The sequence below is a fragment of the Stegostoma tigrinum genome, chromosome 22 (assembly GCF_030684315.1).
Source record: "Stegostoma tigrinum isolate sSteTig4 chromosome 22, sSteTig4.hap1, whole genome shotgun sequence".
Classification (NCBI taxonomy): domain Eukaryota; kingdom Metazoa; phylum Chordata; class Chondrichthyes; order Orectolobiformes; family Stegostomatidae; genus Stegostoma; species Stegostoma tigrinum.
This window is the reverse complement of record NC_081375.1, coordinates 24,607,329-24,622,866: the sequence shown is the minus strand read 5'-3', so window position 1 is coordinate 24,622,866 and position 15,538 is coordinate 24,607,329. Positions and strand designations below refer to the sequence as shown.

The 15,538-nt window shown below is 37.4% G+C and overlaps 1 protein-coding gene across 1 annotated transcript; it reads left to right on the top strand.

The window, feature by feature from the left end:
- The first annotated feature begins 1,743 nt into the window (after nucleotides 1-1,743).
- LOC125463789 (cleavage and polyadenylation specificity factor subunit 4-like) lies at nucleotides 1,744-11,799 on the top strand. The gene is made up of 5 exons (XM_048555493.1): nucleotides 1,744-1,846; nucleotides 3,802-3,852; nucleotides 6,412-6,564; nucleotides 8,354-8,449; nucleotides 11,702-11,799. Exons 1-5 carry the CDS (start codon nucleotides 1,744-1,746, stop codon nucleotides 11,797-11,799), a joined length of 501 nt encoding a protein of 166 aa, XP_048411450.1.
- The last annotated feature ends 3,739 nt before the right edge of the window (nucleotides 11,800-15,538 follow it).

Here is a 15,538-nt window from a genome sequence, read left to right as displayed (position 1 = left end):
TAAATATTACATCCCATACACATAATTGTCACAGCTAAAAACTGAGCTACCTGATTACAACAGAGCAGCATGTTTCCTGTAGAATTTCAAGTGAGCCCAGGATAAGTTGGAGTGTGAGATATTTGAACCCTCAGGTCACATGTTTGATGCAGTGATGATAACATCACTGACTCTTAAAGGCATACTGTCTGTGAGATGGAATACAACAGCCTTAAAAGTAACATAGAACATAGAACATTACAGCACAGTACAGGCCCTTCGGCTATCAATGTTGCACCGACCTGTGAAACCAATCAGAAGTCCATTTAACCGACACTATTCCATTATCATCCAATAGAAAGTTGTTCCATTCTTGTAGTCCACGTCAAAGTAACAGTTCTCAACACTGCTTCAAAGAAAGTTGTTTATGAATATCTATTCTTATGATGTGAATTTCACTCTTCATAACACTAATTTCAACATTGTACTCAAGCCTTGGTTTAATGTCTTGTCTGAAACTGATCATCTTAAACTGTGCAGCTCTCCCTTGGTACCACACTGAATTGTCAGTTAAGTCTTTGTGCTCAGCAATCTGAAGTGAACACATGACATTTTGATGCTGGTAACCATATCTCCATTGAACAGTAGCTGATATGAGAAAAAAGGAAAATTTCAAATTTCCATATTGGATGTTCTGTTTCTATGCATTTCTAGGATGTATTCTTGTCAATTGAATAGATAGATGTGTTTTCTGGGAGCATATTAGACTTAGTGATGAGTTACAAACCAGAATTAGTTCACAATTTGACACTACAGGATTATACAAATGAACTAACTTAAAAGTTAAAGGTAACTGCATTTACTTTTGTTGATTATGTATCATTCATATATTTGTAAGTTAGGGAAATGATATTTCAGCATCAACTTAGACTCACATGCATTAACAATGAGATGTAATCAGCAACATTGATGCCAAAGGCTACGTAAGAATATGAACATAATCACTGGAAATAACACTGAGAAAATACATTTAAACTACTTGCAATCAAAGTAAAAGCAATGTGCAATGAAATTAATAATAGATAGGGTTATGACTGGAAACAGACCTTTGATGTCCAACTTGTCCATGTTGACCAAGTTTCCCAAACTAAACTCAGCCCTATTCTCGCAAAACCTTTACTACTTATGTACTGTTCCAAATGTCTTTTAGATGTTGTTACTGTACCCCCATCTATCACTTCCTCTTTGTGGGACCCAAGAGGCGCTTACCCTGTGTCTGGTGATTTCTGTTGAAAGATTTTCCTTCTTCACTTAGAAAATGGAATACCTAACTGCCTCAGTTTTGAATGACCAGAAGCTAATGTAACTGTGACCAAATTCTGAAAAAAACACATCAACTAATATATTAATCACTTTGCCTTTTCCTTATGATGTAATTGTAAAACTCACATTAGATTGACTTTAACTTTCAGAGAACAGTTAATTAAGCCACTAATCCCAATATTGAATTGTCATGTGACCACTGTAAACCTTAACTTGAAAGTCATTAAAATAAATTCTTTAACTGACAAATCTGTACTTACTCTATAATCTGTAATTTACTACAAAAAGAATTTAAAACAGAATAAATATTTTATAAAATCCCAGGAGGCCCCAGGCATGGATATGTTTATAAATCAAATTTGCTAAAGCATGTGTTTGTTCCCTTGTGCTGAATGAGGAGAGAATTGGTGGCAGAAAGTACTTAAGCTGCAGCAGTGAAAGATGCAAGAGTTGATAGCTGGTTTACAGATGATGAGATTTGATTTTGAAATTGTTTTGGAGCAACAGAGAGGAATTATGGATTTGCCATTTTCTGGCATGGATAGTAAGGAGTTCCTTATGATCTGGTGATAAAATTTGGGGAAATATCATTTTTGTGCATAATTGCCTTCATTGTTTAGAAATTCTTCCATTATTTTCATAGTAATGGAAATGTAATTGTATTGAAAGTACATTTTATTGATCAACAAAAATAAGTTGCACTATGATTTCTTTCTCTTAAAATTTATCCATGAGGATGGTAAGGTAAGGCCAGCATTGATTGTCCTTGAGAAAGTAATGATGAGCTGTTTTCTTGAACTACTACTGTCTGTGGTGTAGCTGTACCCACAGTGTTATCAGGAGGCTGTTCTGGGCATTTAATGCAGGACAATGAAAGGATACTTTGGAAATAGAATTATCAGATTTTAAGGGAAACTTGCAGGTGGTGATGGTCTTGAGTCACCTACAGTTTTTATCCTTTTTAACAGTAGCTGGTGCTGTGGAGGGAATCATGGTGAAATGGTGTATGTTGTGGCCAAAGTGCACTGCAATGGATATGTGAATGTTTGTTTAATGGGTTGCCAATTAGTGGGTTTCTTTGTATTGGATGATGCTGATTTTCTTGAATGATGTTAGAGCTTAACTCATCTGGAGAAAGTGAGGGACTCTGTTTATTTCTTTACAGTCTGGCTTGTATCTGAATGAGATCAATCCTTAAGAGGGGTTTAGAGGTGATGTTTTCCAATATCTGAAATTGTTAAAGGAACTATTACCTCATGCTATAAATAAACTATCTTGTTGTTATTTGGTTCAAATTTCAACAAATACTTTGAAGCTAAGTTTTGAAATTTAAACTTGCCAACAGTCTCATCATGATGCTATGAAATATATTCATAAGATCTTACCCCATATCCAAATTCCTGTAAGTTTGAACCCCTACTTCAGTGTTTATTTTGTCCTTGTAACTATTTTAAATTGCTATACATTGAGGGTTTTGAATTCTGAGTGGACCAGATTGAAAAATCAATTTCAGAAACTGTAACTTGTGTTTTTTAATGTTAATTTGGACATAAATTTTAACTACAAGTAAACAGAATTTAATACTAAATATGGTAGCATCTCACAACAAAATGGCAGTTCAAGATTTTGGTTCCAAACTATTTGACAATATGAGCATTCTGCCCAAATGGAGGGTTCCATTGCCCTCTTTGGAAATGGAGACTAGGCTTCAGGTTTGAACTGGGGGCTGGCTGGGTTTCAGGATGATTAGCCTAGAATTGGTGAACAGTAAACAACAAACATAATGGTATCTCAGATCTAAAGTAGGCTATGGCACTTTGGATGGTTGTCCAGCCAATCTGGTTTCTTGCTGGAGATGTATCTTACTACTTTTTTACACCTCTGAATCCTGTTAGCTAATTCCCTCAGAATATGACCACACCTAGTGGGCTGGGTACCAGGAAATGTAACAAATGAACTGTGTGGCCCTCCTCTTTTTGACACCAGCAATATCCCAACCTGCACTAAAATATTTCACCTTTGTTGTTTTACTCTTGGTTTTTTATTATGGATCTGCATTGTAACAGGAAAAATGATACACTCTGTATTAAACAGTGAAAATTTAAGTTACATGTGTGTTTGTTGCCTTTAAATTTACATGAATTTCATCAAATTATTTTAACCACTTAATTATATTAGGTGCATCTCGATTGAGATATGGCCAAAATGTTAGATACCTAGGTTTGTATTGGTTCAGTTTGTACTGAACATCTTCTGTGTGCACTAGAATGGTTTGCTTTTTAAGACCTTGTTAGCCTATAAGGCAGCTGGTGCCCCTATCATGCAAAAATGGAGCAGCTAGACGAATGATACAAAACATTTTGTTCTTAATAGATGTTAGCAGGAATAAAAAACTTGGTGTTGAGTATTAATGGCAAAGACCTGAGAAATCCATCAGCCAAATCATTATATGAAAGCTCCCAGGGCAGTTTTTTATAAATATTGCCATTTTTTTTGCAGAATCTAGTTCAGCAGTTTGTGAGCTTTTCATTAAAGGCAAATGCTTAAAAGGTAAGATACTAATTAAACAAAACTTATCATTCAAGTATTGATGTAATCTCCTTTGATAAGTAGAACTGTATCAATTATGGAATTGGGCTGAATAAATTTTGAATCTTGAATGAAAACAAAAACAAATGTAGCTGGAATACTGGACTGTGTCACTAACACATGACATGAGCAATGCAAGGGAAATGTTGATTTGCATACTAAGTGTTTTATAATGCCACTGATGCAAAGTGGAATAGTTTTCAAAGCAAGCTCATTGAACACCAGTCATTTTGGTTACTGTGTATTTTTTAGCATTTTTTTGAATGGTAATGAGCATGGTGGCTCAGTGGTTAGCACTGCTGTCTCAGTGCCAGGGACCCAGGTTCAAGCCCACCTTCAGGTGACTGTATCTGCGTGGAGTTTGCCTTTTCTCCCCATGCATTGGTTTCTTCCAGCTGCTCAGGTTTCTTCCCACAGATCAAAGATGTGACAGTTGGGTAGATTGGCCAGGCTAAATTGCCCATTGTGTCTGAGATGTGCACACTAGGTGGATTAGCCAGAAGAAGTGTGGGATAATAGTGATAGAGTAGGGCATTGGGTCTGGGTAGAATGCTGTTTGGAGGATTGGTGTCTGAATGGCCTCCTCCCAAAATGTGGGGACTCTGATTCGGTAAAACAAAATGCATCACTACGTATTCTCCACTAGCTAACTGTTCCAGTATAGTAATATCCCATAAACCCATTCTTGGTAAAGGCAAATTCAGTAAAATAGATTTGTCTCATGTGCAATTCTAGCAGCTAGAAGAGAACTCCAGCTTTGAGCTGTAATAGAGAGGAATGAAAGCTTCCACATCCAGCTTCAAGACTCCAGCAACTACAAGCTCAAACTAAAAATCCTGGTTCTGTGGGAGCTTGACCCCACCCATTCAGGCTGCTTCTATTGTTCCAACCTTTCTGAAAAAGACAAAGCCTCATAAGCTGATTACTTTATTGCTCATCACCTCAGTCTCAACCTTTCTTACATTAAAAAATAATGGACAAAGCACCTCTTAAAGCCATAATATTGACATAAGGATTGTTATATAGAATTTCTGTTGTATGGAGTTGAAAAGCATGAATATAGGGAGTAATTGGGTAACAATCTGACCATAATGAAATGATATTGATTCATAAAGCTCTGAAGGTAGAGCTGTAATAAAAGTTTCATTTTTTAAAAAAATCAGAATTTGTGGCCATGCTGTCATGTTAGGTTATTTTTGTCCTAGGCTGCTTTTGAGAAGTTATAAAGGCAGAGGCACCAAGCTGGGTACTGAAATGGCTTCAGTGAATAAATTAGGAGGCCTTAAGGTTTTTAAAAAATAGTTGTAACAATAGGAGAGTAGCCAGTTCTGACTAGGCTTTCCAGTTTCTTTCAGCTGTAGCAGTCAGAAGCTGTTTGGGGTCTCAGATGGAAGCTTCAGGAAATGATTCCTAGCTGCTAATTTTTGAAATCTCTCTTGATGTTGTTTCCTCCTGGATTGGAGAACTGCTAAGATTCTCTGAATTACATTTTTGCCAAGGAGTGTATTTATGGGATGTTATATGTTGGAATAGTTAATTAGTAATAGGTACTGTATCTATTCTTTGTTTTTCTAATGGTTGTTATTCTAAATTCCTCTTTTTGTATTTTCACTAGTGTTTAAATTGTTTTGCTTAATGTCAAGTAATTTGATTAGTTGCATCTTGTCTGGAACACAAGTCCCATTTTTAAAATAAGAAAAAGTTAAGGTCGAGGCATCTTCTTAAAATCCTCAGAGGGTCTGGTCTGGTCCACACAAATTGTAGACTTTTTACTTTGTCCTAATTTGTATTCTGAGCGATATATCACCAGGTGTATTCAAGTGTTTAACCATCTTTACCTCATTTATTCATAAGATATTATAGTCCATATTTTAAATAAATATCTTTGCCTTTAAAAGTTTCCCACTTCCTCAAATGAACTGGATGTAAGTACCAGACTGAGTGTGAACTGTTATCCTGGCAGCAGTGGCTGTTGCAAATTAAAATCATCCATTACCCAACTCTCATCACTGCAGAAAAAGCTATTTATTCAATAACTGTCCAGTTGAACGCTAGAACTGAGTGCACATACTATAGAAATGAAACTGCTTATACAATTATACCCACGTAGTGATCACAAAATAGGTTACCTTCATTTCATAAAAACATTCTCAGAATTAAAGTAAAATTGAATGAAAAAATAATGGTAGTGTTCAAAATAAACCTTGAAAATTTATTGCTTTTATCATGCAAAACAATAGTTCATTACCATAACAAATATTGAGGAAAATATGTGATTTACTGAACTGATAATTGCTAATTAGCTTTCACATTACAATATCTATGCTCAAACTTGCTGTGCTGCTGTTAATGGCAAAAGTCAACTTGTGGTTTTCTTGCTCGCATTACAGGATCATTAGTGACCCCGTCAACAACACCTTTTTATAATAGGCCTCAACAAACGAATCAGATTTTTACTACACTTTTTGTATTCTAGTGATGCTACCATTATTGCTAATACTATCTTTGCATTTATTGCAGAACAAATGTGCCCATTTCGACACTTGTGTGGTGACAAGAATATTGTATGCAAACACTGGCTCCGAGGCCTATGTAAAAAAGGAGATCAGTGTGAGTTTTTGCACCAGTATGATGAGACCAAGATGTCACAGTGCTACTTCTATTCAAAATATGGTAAGAGCATAAAATGTGGTAGCATGTGGAAGCCATTCAGCCCATCAACTCTGCTCTGCCACTCAATGAGCTCACAGCTGATTTATTCCCTACATTACTTTGACATCATAAAATGATGCCAGACCTGTGATGCCAAGGGCTGAAGTCTTGAGCAGAGGCCTTTCCTCAAATGGAAAAATCTGGAAACTCCTGATTTGAGGTGGTCAGCAGAAAGCATAGTTGAAATGAATTCCTACAAGCTACTAAGCCTTATGAATAAAAAGCAGAATATTGCCTGTTGATAGCTAGAATTTCTGCCTGTTAACTATATTGAGCACTAAAATCAGTATGCTTCAAAATTATGATTGACAAAATAAAACTGATTCTTTTGATAGTGGGAACTGCAGATGCTGGAGAACCTTAAATAACAAGGTGTAGAGCTGGATGAGCACAGCAGGCCAAGCAGCATCAGAGCAGCAGGAAAGCTGATGTTTTTGGCTCTGGGCCCTTCTTCAGAACTCTTTCTTGGCCTGCTGTGTTCATCCAGCTCTACACCTTGCTATCTAAGGTTATTTGGTTAGTGTTTCTGGAAGAACCTGTTTTGTTTTGGTACAATTCCTAATTGACAACACTGAGCAAAACACTGGTCTGAGATTTTACACAAAATACATTCCTGAATAACTTGTTGGACTGAATTTTACCAGAAGATGTTAATACATGCAAATTGACCTTTGACTCACATACAAGATTCTCCTCTCACTGCTCAAGACCTGGGTTGCAAACTCAGACTTTATCTTGGCATAAATAATATTTCTAACCTTTTATTTTACCCACCTGACTAACCATTGTTCACATCATTCAAGGGCTTGGGTAATATTGTACTTGGGGTTTTCAAATGTTTCAGTGGGTAAGTGCCATTTGACGTAGAATTAAAGTACATGGACTGCAGAGGTTTAAAGTTCCATCATGTTCTGCCCCTCTAAGGTGGCATTATGGAGGAAGAGGAACATCAGCTAAGGTTTTGCCCACAATCGTTAAGTGACTCTTGCATAAGATTGAGGCAAATTAGGTTTGGGGTTGGCTGTAAAAATTCATCTGCTGGGAGTTCTGAAGAGTCCTACTGGACTCTTAAAATTAACTGTTCCTCTCTATGTGCTGCCAGACCTGCTAAGTTTTTTGTGCTGCTTAAAGCACCTATTGGAAAATTTCTGATCATTCATTTATTTGGGGGAAAAAAAATTGGCAAACTTTGCTTGGTTTTTCAATTGGCATTTGAGGTGCAAAGCTCTATTCTAGGATGATGGTGAAAAGTTTAGGCTGTGCTTTTAAATTTCAGGCAAGGCAAATGGGATCAAGGCTAAGGCATTGGAAAAGAGAGAACTTGTGGCTCTATGATCCAGCATGAGATCCTGCCTTCAGGCATAACTGAGGAAATGAATACAGAAGAAAATGAGTTTACAAGCTGTTTTACAGTAGTCATACTGTTGCTCCTTTAAATTGATAATGGATTGAGAATAAGGAATCCATGGCAATTCAGATTAGGGCAAAGTATCAGTGTGAGAGGAGATTGAACTAGATTTTGTTGAACTTTTTGTTAACCACATCCATTTTCAAAGCAGCAGTGCTTGGCATTCTATTCATAGCTAGGAACCAATGTCTCTTCTCTCTCGACACCTTTCCAGAATCCTCAGATTTAAATCATTGATATGGTGTGCGGCAGCAGAAATCTGCTCCATCATTCAAAATGCATGAAGTAAGCCTGGCACGTTGGCCAAACTGAATCACAATGGCTTGTCTATTTCGGATGCAGGTGAATGCAAAAAGCAAGAGTGCCCTTTCCTACACACCAATTCGCAGATAGAAATTCCTGACTGCCCCTGGTATGACCGAGGATTCTGTAAACGGGGTAAGTAACTGCTGACTTAACTTTATTGAGCATAATGGAAGTTGCTTGTTACCATTTCTCCAATGCCAGACTTGAGTTCACCTCTGGGTCACGTAACATCCTGACATCAAGCTATATCGCTGTTCTCTCATTGCTGCTATTGAAATCCAGCATTGTTCGGGAGGTACACCATGTTCACCACAAGGACTGCAGTGATTCAAGAATTCAGCTCATATTACCCTCTCAAAGACAATTATGGCTGGATAATAAATGTCAACAATGTCTGTATGCATGAAAGAATAATTTTAAAAATAAGTTTAAGACATTCCATAGTCCAAATTCCAAGCAGCACCCTTTTTAATTCTCTAATTGCTGTTCACACTCAAGCAGGATTATCCACACTTTTTTGAGGCTTTTTGCTGCTGTTCTACTTTGTTTCTATACTTGTATTCAAAAATAAACTTTTTAACTCACCATCTGCAAAGCAATTAGTACTGTAATATTGCATGTTGTATCCTTCTGCCATTTATCGACAGAAATAGTTTACTACTTGCATGGAGTTTAATTCACCTGTGGGCAGTGCATGTCACTAGCTGGCCAGTGCTTATTGCCATCCCTAGTTGCCCCTCAGAAGGTGGTGGTGAATTGCTGTAGCCCATGCTCTTTGGGTTGACCCAGAATACCCCTGGGAGAGAATCCTGGAATTTTTCAGCAACTGTGAATGAACAATGATATATTTCCAAGTAAAGATAGTGAGTACCCTTCCACTTCTAGATGGAAGTGGTCGTAGGTTTGGAAGATGCTGTCAAAGGATCTTTGAATTTCTGCATTGCATCTTATAGATAGCAGCAGCAGTGTGTACAGTGCGTTGGTGGTAGACTGAGTGGATGCTTGTGTCTTGTATCTTGCCCATCAAGGGTTGCTTTAAACTGAATGGTGCCAAGCTGTTTGAAGCTGCATCCATTCAGGCAAGTGGGGAGGTTTCCATCACATGATTTTTGCCTTGTAGATGGTGGACAGGATTTAATGAGTTACCCACCATAGTATTCCTATCCTCTGGCCTGTTTGTGTAGCCACTGTCACGTGGAGAGTCCAGTTGAGTTTCCAGTCAATAGTAACCCCCAGATGTTGATACTGGTGAATTCAGTGATGGTAATACCAAGAATGTCAAGGGGTGATTGTTAGATTGTGTCTCTTATTGGAGACAGTCATTGCCTGGCAATTTTGTGGTGAGAGTATTATTTGCCACTTGTCAGCCCAAGCCTAATATTTTCCAGATCTTGTTCCATTTGAACATGGACTGCTTCAGTGTCTGAGGAGCTGTGAATGGTGCTGACCATTCAGCAATCAATGTTGAATGTTTGAACTTCTGAACTTATGATGGCGGGAAGGTCATTGAAGCAGTTGAAGATCGTTGGTCCTAGCATACTGCCTGAAGGAAGTCTTGGAGAGATACTCTAAAACTGAAAATGCCTGCAATTGTCATTCCACTTCAGATAATTCTCTTTTGAAAGGCACATTTGAATCTGCCTCCTGCTATGCTCTCAAATATGCATTTTCAAATTATAATCACTCATGCATTAAAACATTTAGTACTACTTTTTTGATTACCCCAATCAGTTCAAATTAGTATCTTCTTCACCCTACCACCAATGGAATAAATAACTTCAAATTCTACAGGCTCAACCATTGGAAATTTCATTATTTCTATGTAAACAAGCATAAGACTTGTTGCTAACGTGGTTACCAAGTTTTCTCAATCTGAAACAGTATGCATATAATGCAAAGAACAGGCAACAATTCTGAATGTGAAACTCTTGCATTAGTTTCCCACAATGCAAGTAATGTCAAAAAGAGTTTTTTTAATCAGATTAATGGTTGAAGATTTGGAGAATTGGAAACCCTCAGCCAACATCCAAAGAGAAACATCTTGGCATTCATTTAATCGGTTTGCTCAGATTTGGTTGAAGCTTAAGGTTAAGGTTAAGTTAGGGATGTGTTCTAAATTATATTCATTGTTTAATAAATTGCTTGTATATTGTATAAATATACTTTTAAGTATATTTGGATTCAGTTGTGTTCTATTTATATTACTGTACTAGTAAATTTACCTTGTTTCTTAAACACATCGTGAATCGTTTTGCCTTCATACATTTCAAATGAAAGTAGAAGTGACTTTTGCAGTATCTCCAGCACTTGAAGAACAATAATACAGGTGAATGCTTCTTGAGATCGTCCATAAAGGGTTTCAGTAGAAATGGCAAACAAATTTTAACACCAAGCTGCAAATTTCCAGTGTTTGTAGTTTCTGGTTTGATCTCAATTACTGCAAATAGTGTTCCCAGTTTACAATCTATTGCAAATACAGACCCAATACCCCAAAATATTATTACCTTTGCATTTTGAAATAGCTTCCTATTTTTCCTTTAGCCATAACAATTCAGTTTTATTTGCTGAATGAATAGTTTGTTTGGTTGTTTATTACTATAAGTTGTATATTGGGAACAAAGCTGCATCAGTTGCAGTCAGAGGGCTATATTCAAGATAGATGTGGCATCAAGACTAGCCTTGCACAACTTCTTGTAAACTGTTTGGCTCAGAGTATCTGAGATTATTCAATAGTCTCAGATATAGCATGGAACTTAGTCTTTGAGAAGATTTGCAGCTCAGGATGTGGATAATTGTTGTAGGTTTGCTTGCCAAGCCAGTGAGTGAGACAAAGAATCGGTAGTGTCTCTTGGTGGCCAGTTAATGTTCATGTATCTGTACAGTTAATTTTCTTCCTCTGGTTTGGTCTATATAGTGTTTCTCAGTCCTTTCATGGTATTTTGTATATTACACCGGTTTTGCTGGTTTTAGGTGTGGGATCCTTTATGCTCATCAGTAGCTGTCGTGGGGTGGTTGTTGGTTTGTGGGCTATTTTGATACCTTGGGGTCTGAGTAGTCTCGTGGTCAACTCTGAAATGTCCTTGACATGCGGCAGGGTGATTAGTGAATCTAGTTGCATTGTCTTCCTGCTGTGGTCTGTCTCGGCGGCAACAGTGGACGGGACTACTTTGGTATCCATTCCTTTTGAAGTCTCAATACAGGCCCTCCTGTTCTGCTTCAGAACTTAGTCATGCAGGTGAACTTTGTTAAAGCAACAACTGGAAACTGATAAATTCATTGAAGTTTTAAAAGATGTGAACATATTAAATTTTAATTTTGCAAAAATAGTTTGAGTTGACAATGAAGTTTACAAAATGCTCTCTACCTGAACTATTTCTGTGGCAGGCCCACTCTGCAAAAAGAAACACACCAGGAAGATAATCTGTGTGAATTATCTGGCTGGTTTCTGCCCTGAAGGAACAGCATGTAAATTTTCACAGTAAGTATCGTACAAATTATATTACATAGCCCTTTTTTCGGTCAGTTGTTACAATTATGATAGCTAGACAAAAGTTGTTATGTAATTAAATGTCAAATAGATCTTTGTTTAAACATCTGAAAATGTCATTTGATATTTTTTCATCAAACTTGAGTATTCTAAAATCAGTTGTTTGGGTCAATAATGCACTTGCATCTGACCAAGGAGCTTGTGGTTTCAAAACTCCTTCACTAGCCAGTGCCCTATCAGCTACTGAGGGAGTGTTGCATCTTTGGATAAGCTCTAATTTGAGGTGTTTACCAGGCATACTACATCTTGTCTTATGTACAAGAATTGATAGTGTTTTGCAAAGGTTGAGGGACTCTCTTTCAAATGACTTCAATTGCTCATTTATCTCCCTTTGTGGTTTGTGACACCTTGCTGGACACAAATTGGTAACTGTATCTGGCACCCCAGCAAAGATGACTGCGCTGTACAAGTTAACCAGATTTGAACTATAGTCAAGTTGCTCTGATATGCTAAGGGCTACATAATCTTAGTTCATACATGTAGAATATCTATTCACCTTCTGAGTCTGAGATGCTTGCATTATTGATCAGTAAATGTGGACAGGTAGCCACCCCTTTCAAGAATTAATGGCAACATGAATTTAGAAATGACTTGAGGAACCTTTTTAAAACTTTAATTCATTCATTGTAGATATTGCTGATTGGACCACCATTTATTGTTCATCCCAAATTGCCCTTACAAGCTGGTGGTGATTCACTTTCTTGAATGCAATTGTGCATCTGGTATTCATTATAGGGAGCTCCAGGATTTTAACACTAACGGTGAAGGAATTACACCATAGTTACAAGTCAGGATGACATGTCACTTGGAGGGGAACATGCAGGTAGAAGTGTTGCTATGCATTAGCTGCCCTTGTCCTTCTAGGTGACAGATTGATGGGCTTAGATGCTGTCAAAGGGTGCATCTTAAAGAGTACACACACCACACTAGTGAAGGGAGTGAATGTCAAAGGTATTTCATGAGGTAACAATCAAGTGGACCATTTTGACCTGCATGTTATCATGAGTGGTGTAATTGCACTCACCCAGATAAGTAGGGACTATTCCATCACACTATTGACTTCTGCCTTTTAGATGGTGCACAGGAGCCAGGACATGAGTTATTTGTCAGGATTTCCAGCATCTGACTTCCTCTTGTAGCCATGATATTTAAGATTGTCCAGATAGTGAACTAGCCCAACAGTGACCACCCAAAAAGGTCATTTGGGGAAATGAATAAAACAAAAGCGTTTGAATTTTAAGAGGCAATTATAAGGTGCTTCAGAGATAGCGGGGTCTATTCAACAAATGTCAGTCTTCCTACTCCTATGATGCTGCTTGGCCTGCTGTGTTCATCCAGCTCTACACCACCTTATCTCTAAGATGCTGTCTTGTTGGAGATGGGATTGATCAGCTGATGCCTCAATGTTGACCAGGTCTTGTTGCATTTGGGCACTGATGTCTTCAGGTACTGAAGCATTGAAAATGTTTCTAAATAGTGTGCAATCATTAACCACCCCCATTTCTGACCTAATGGTGGTGGGGATGCATTAATGAAGCAGCGAAAGATGGTGAGCTCAGCATGTTATCCGGAACAGCAACTACAACTGAGATGATTCATCTCCAACAACCACACCCACTTTTTTAATCCTAGGAATGACTCCAAATAGACCCTTTTTACCTGATTCTTATCTGACTGCAGTTTTGTCAGAGCTCCTTTTGGTACATTTTGTTTTCAAATGCTGCCTTGATGTCAAGGGCAGACCCTTTTCTACCCTTTATCAAAACCAAGAAATACATGGTAAGAGGAATTAAAAAAAAAACCTGCGTCGGTGCAGGAAACACTTTTTTTTGTTTTCGGAGTCAATGAATTAATACCTAATTACTTATTCTGTTTTTCAGTCCGAATAATGAATTCACTGATTGGAACAGTGACCTAAATGAGGTACACTTTAAGAATGTATTTTCTCTTGAAACTGCATCACCGAAGTACTGGCTGATGAATGTATCCATTGTTAATGATACAACAGTTAGATTAATGTGTTTAATGACCAGCAACATTTTTGATTGGTCTACTGACAAAACAAAGCCAGTATAGATATACCTATATCTTAAATGTATCTTTTAAAATTAGATCCAGGGACAGCTAATTCAACAAATAACTGGTTAATCATTTAATCATTAGAATTTGGCTGTCTAAAGTTGGTTGTCTTGTTTTTGAATCCAGATGCTGATGGCCAAATAAGTCTAGAGAAAATTCAAAATGCAAATTTGTTAAGCAAAGTCAAGGAGAGGAATCAGCAGCTTTCACTAGCCTGTCAGATCATTTCAAAACATTTATCGCTCTTCCTAATATGGCATTTATTTCCAACCAGTTTCAAATTTGTCTGCTATTTCAATTTGAAGGCTTTAAATTTGAATATTGAGCATAAACTCCTCATTTCAATTACCACATGAACAGGATTGACATAATTCAGTCTGCTATTTTAAATTACACCACAGTCATCTTGATGGGTGGCAGTCTTTTCAGTTTATCACTTAATCCAAAATTAGAAGATAGCAAATCAAAATACTCAACTCCCTCGGAATTATTTAGAAATGGCATTTCCCTCTGTTTCTAGATAAAAATGCAAATAAAACTTAGAATCCTAAAAGAGTAAACAAAGCCAAAAACCAAGAGTGACAACCTGCAAAATTAAATTGTATTGCGGGGTGAAAACATGTTGGTGTGTCCATGCACAATGTCAGGTGCATTTTCACAGCTGGAGCTAAACCACATACTCCTTCATACATTTGGATTTCTAAAGATAAAGTTCCTTAATGGTGATCAGCTTGGTCTAGTAAGTGAAGCTAATGCTGGAATTTTTAAAATCTTGTTTCACACATCTTTTTTGGACTTTTCATTGTATTATACTTTCAGTTTGAACCACAATTGTGTTTTGGAATCTAACTTATTTTTAACAATTTTAGGAGTGGTTGGCTCACTTCTGCCATCACTATCTCCCAACCCAAGGACTTCTGGTCCTAACCTCTTGAACTGTATTGCACAATGTGGGGAACAGAAATAAAGAAATCATTAAAGATTCCAGGTGACACTTTTTTGGCAGAAAATAAAATCCATTCTTGTGGACAAAATGGGGAAAAATGTTGCCCCTCAACTCTTATCCCACCATCTTGCAATGACTGAAAATAAGTATGGTGCTTTTGTTCAGGACCAGGGCAGGGGTGTTGCACAAATTTTCCTGCTGTCAATAGAGAATAGAACGTATCCTGAATTGGGGCTGGTGCAGCAGCTGCAAGAAGTGGGCAAAGTTCTCTATATGGTCTGTTCATTTCCCAGGGCACAGCTAAAATTGCAACAGGATTATAAATGGAAGAATCTGAAGCTGCTAAAAATGTAAGGATTCCAACAGAACTGTTCAGGAGCAAGCTGTACTGAATCTATATCTTGGGGATAGAGGGGTGGGAACTCCACTATTAGTCAGATGCAAATGGGAAGAACACTGGACTCTGGGGATTTATGTTCACTAGAGTCAAATGCAAGAGACACCAGGTTTAAATAGTACACAAAACTTTAGGTGTAGTTTGCTGCTTGCTGCATATCCTTCTTTCCTTAAGTTAATTCATGAAGCATTGAGGAAAATAAAGATATCCCTTTTTTGGCAAAGATATTAAAATGATTTAGCCAATTTATTC

What these genes read in the sequence shown, in the direction of transcription:
- LOC125463789 (XM_048555493.1), top strand. Translation starts at nt 1,744, where the DNA reads ATGCAAGAGTTGATAGCTGGTTTACAGATGATGAGATTTGATTTTGAA. An exon ending in GCCATTTTCTGGCATGGATA is followed by an intron (nt 1,847 to 3,801) that starts GTAAGGAGTTCC and finishes TTTTTTTTGCAG; the next exon opens with AATCTAGTTCAGCAGTTTGT. An exon ending in CCGAGGATTCTGTAAACGGG is followed by an intron (nt 8,450 to 11,701) that starts GTAAGTAACTGC and finishes TTTCTGTGGCAG; the next exon opens with GCCCACTCTGCAAAAAGAAA.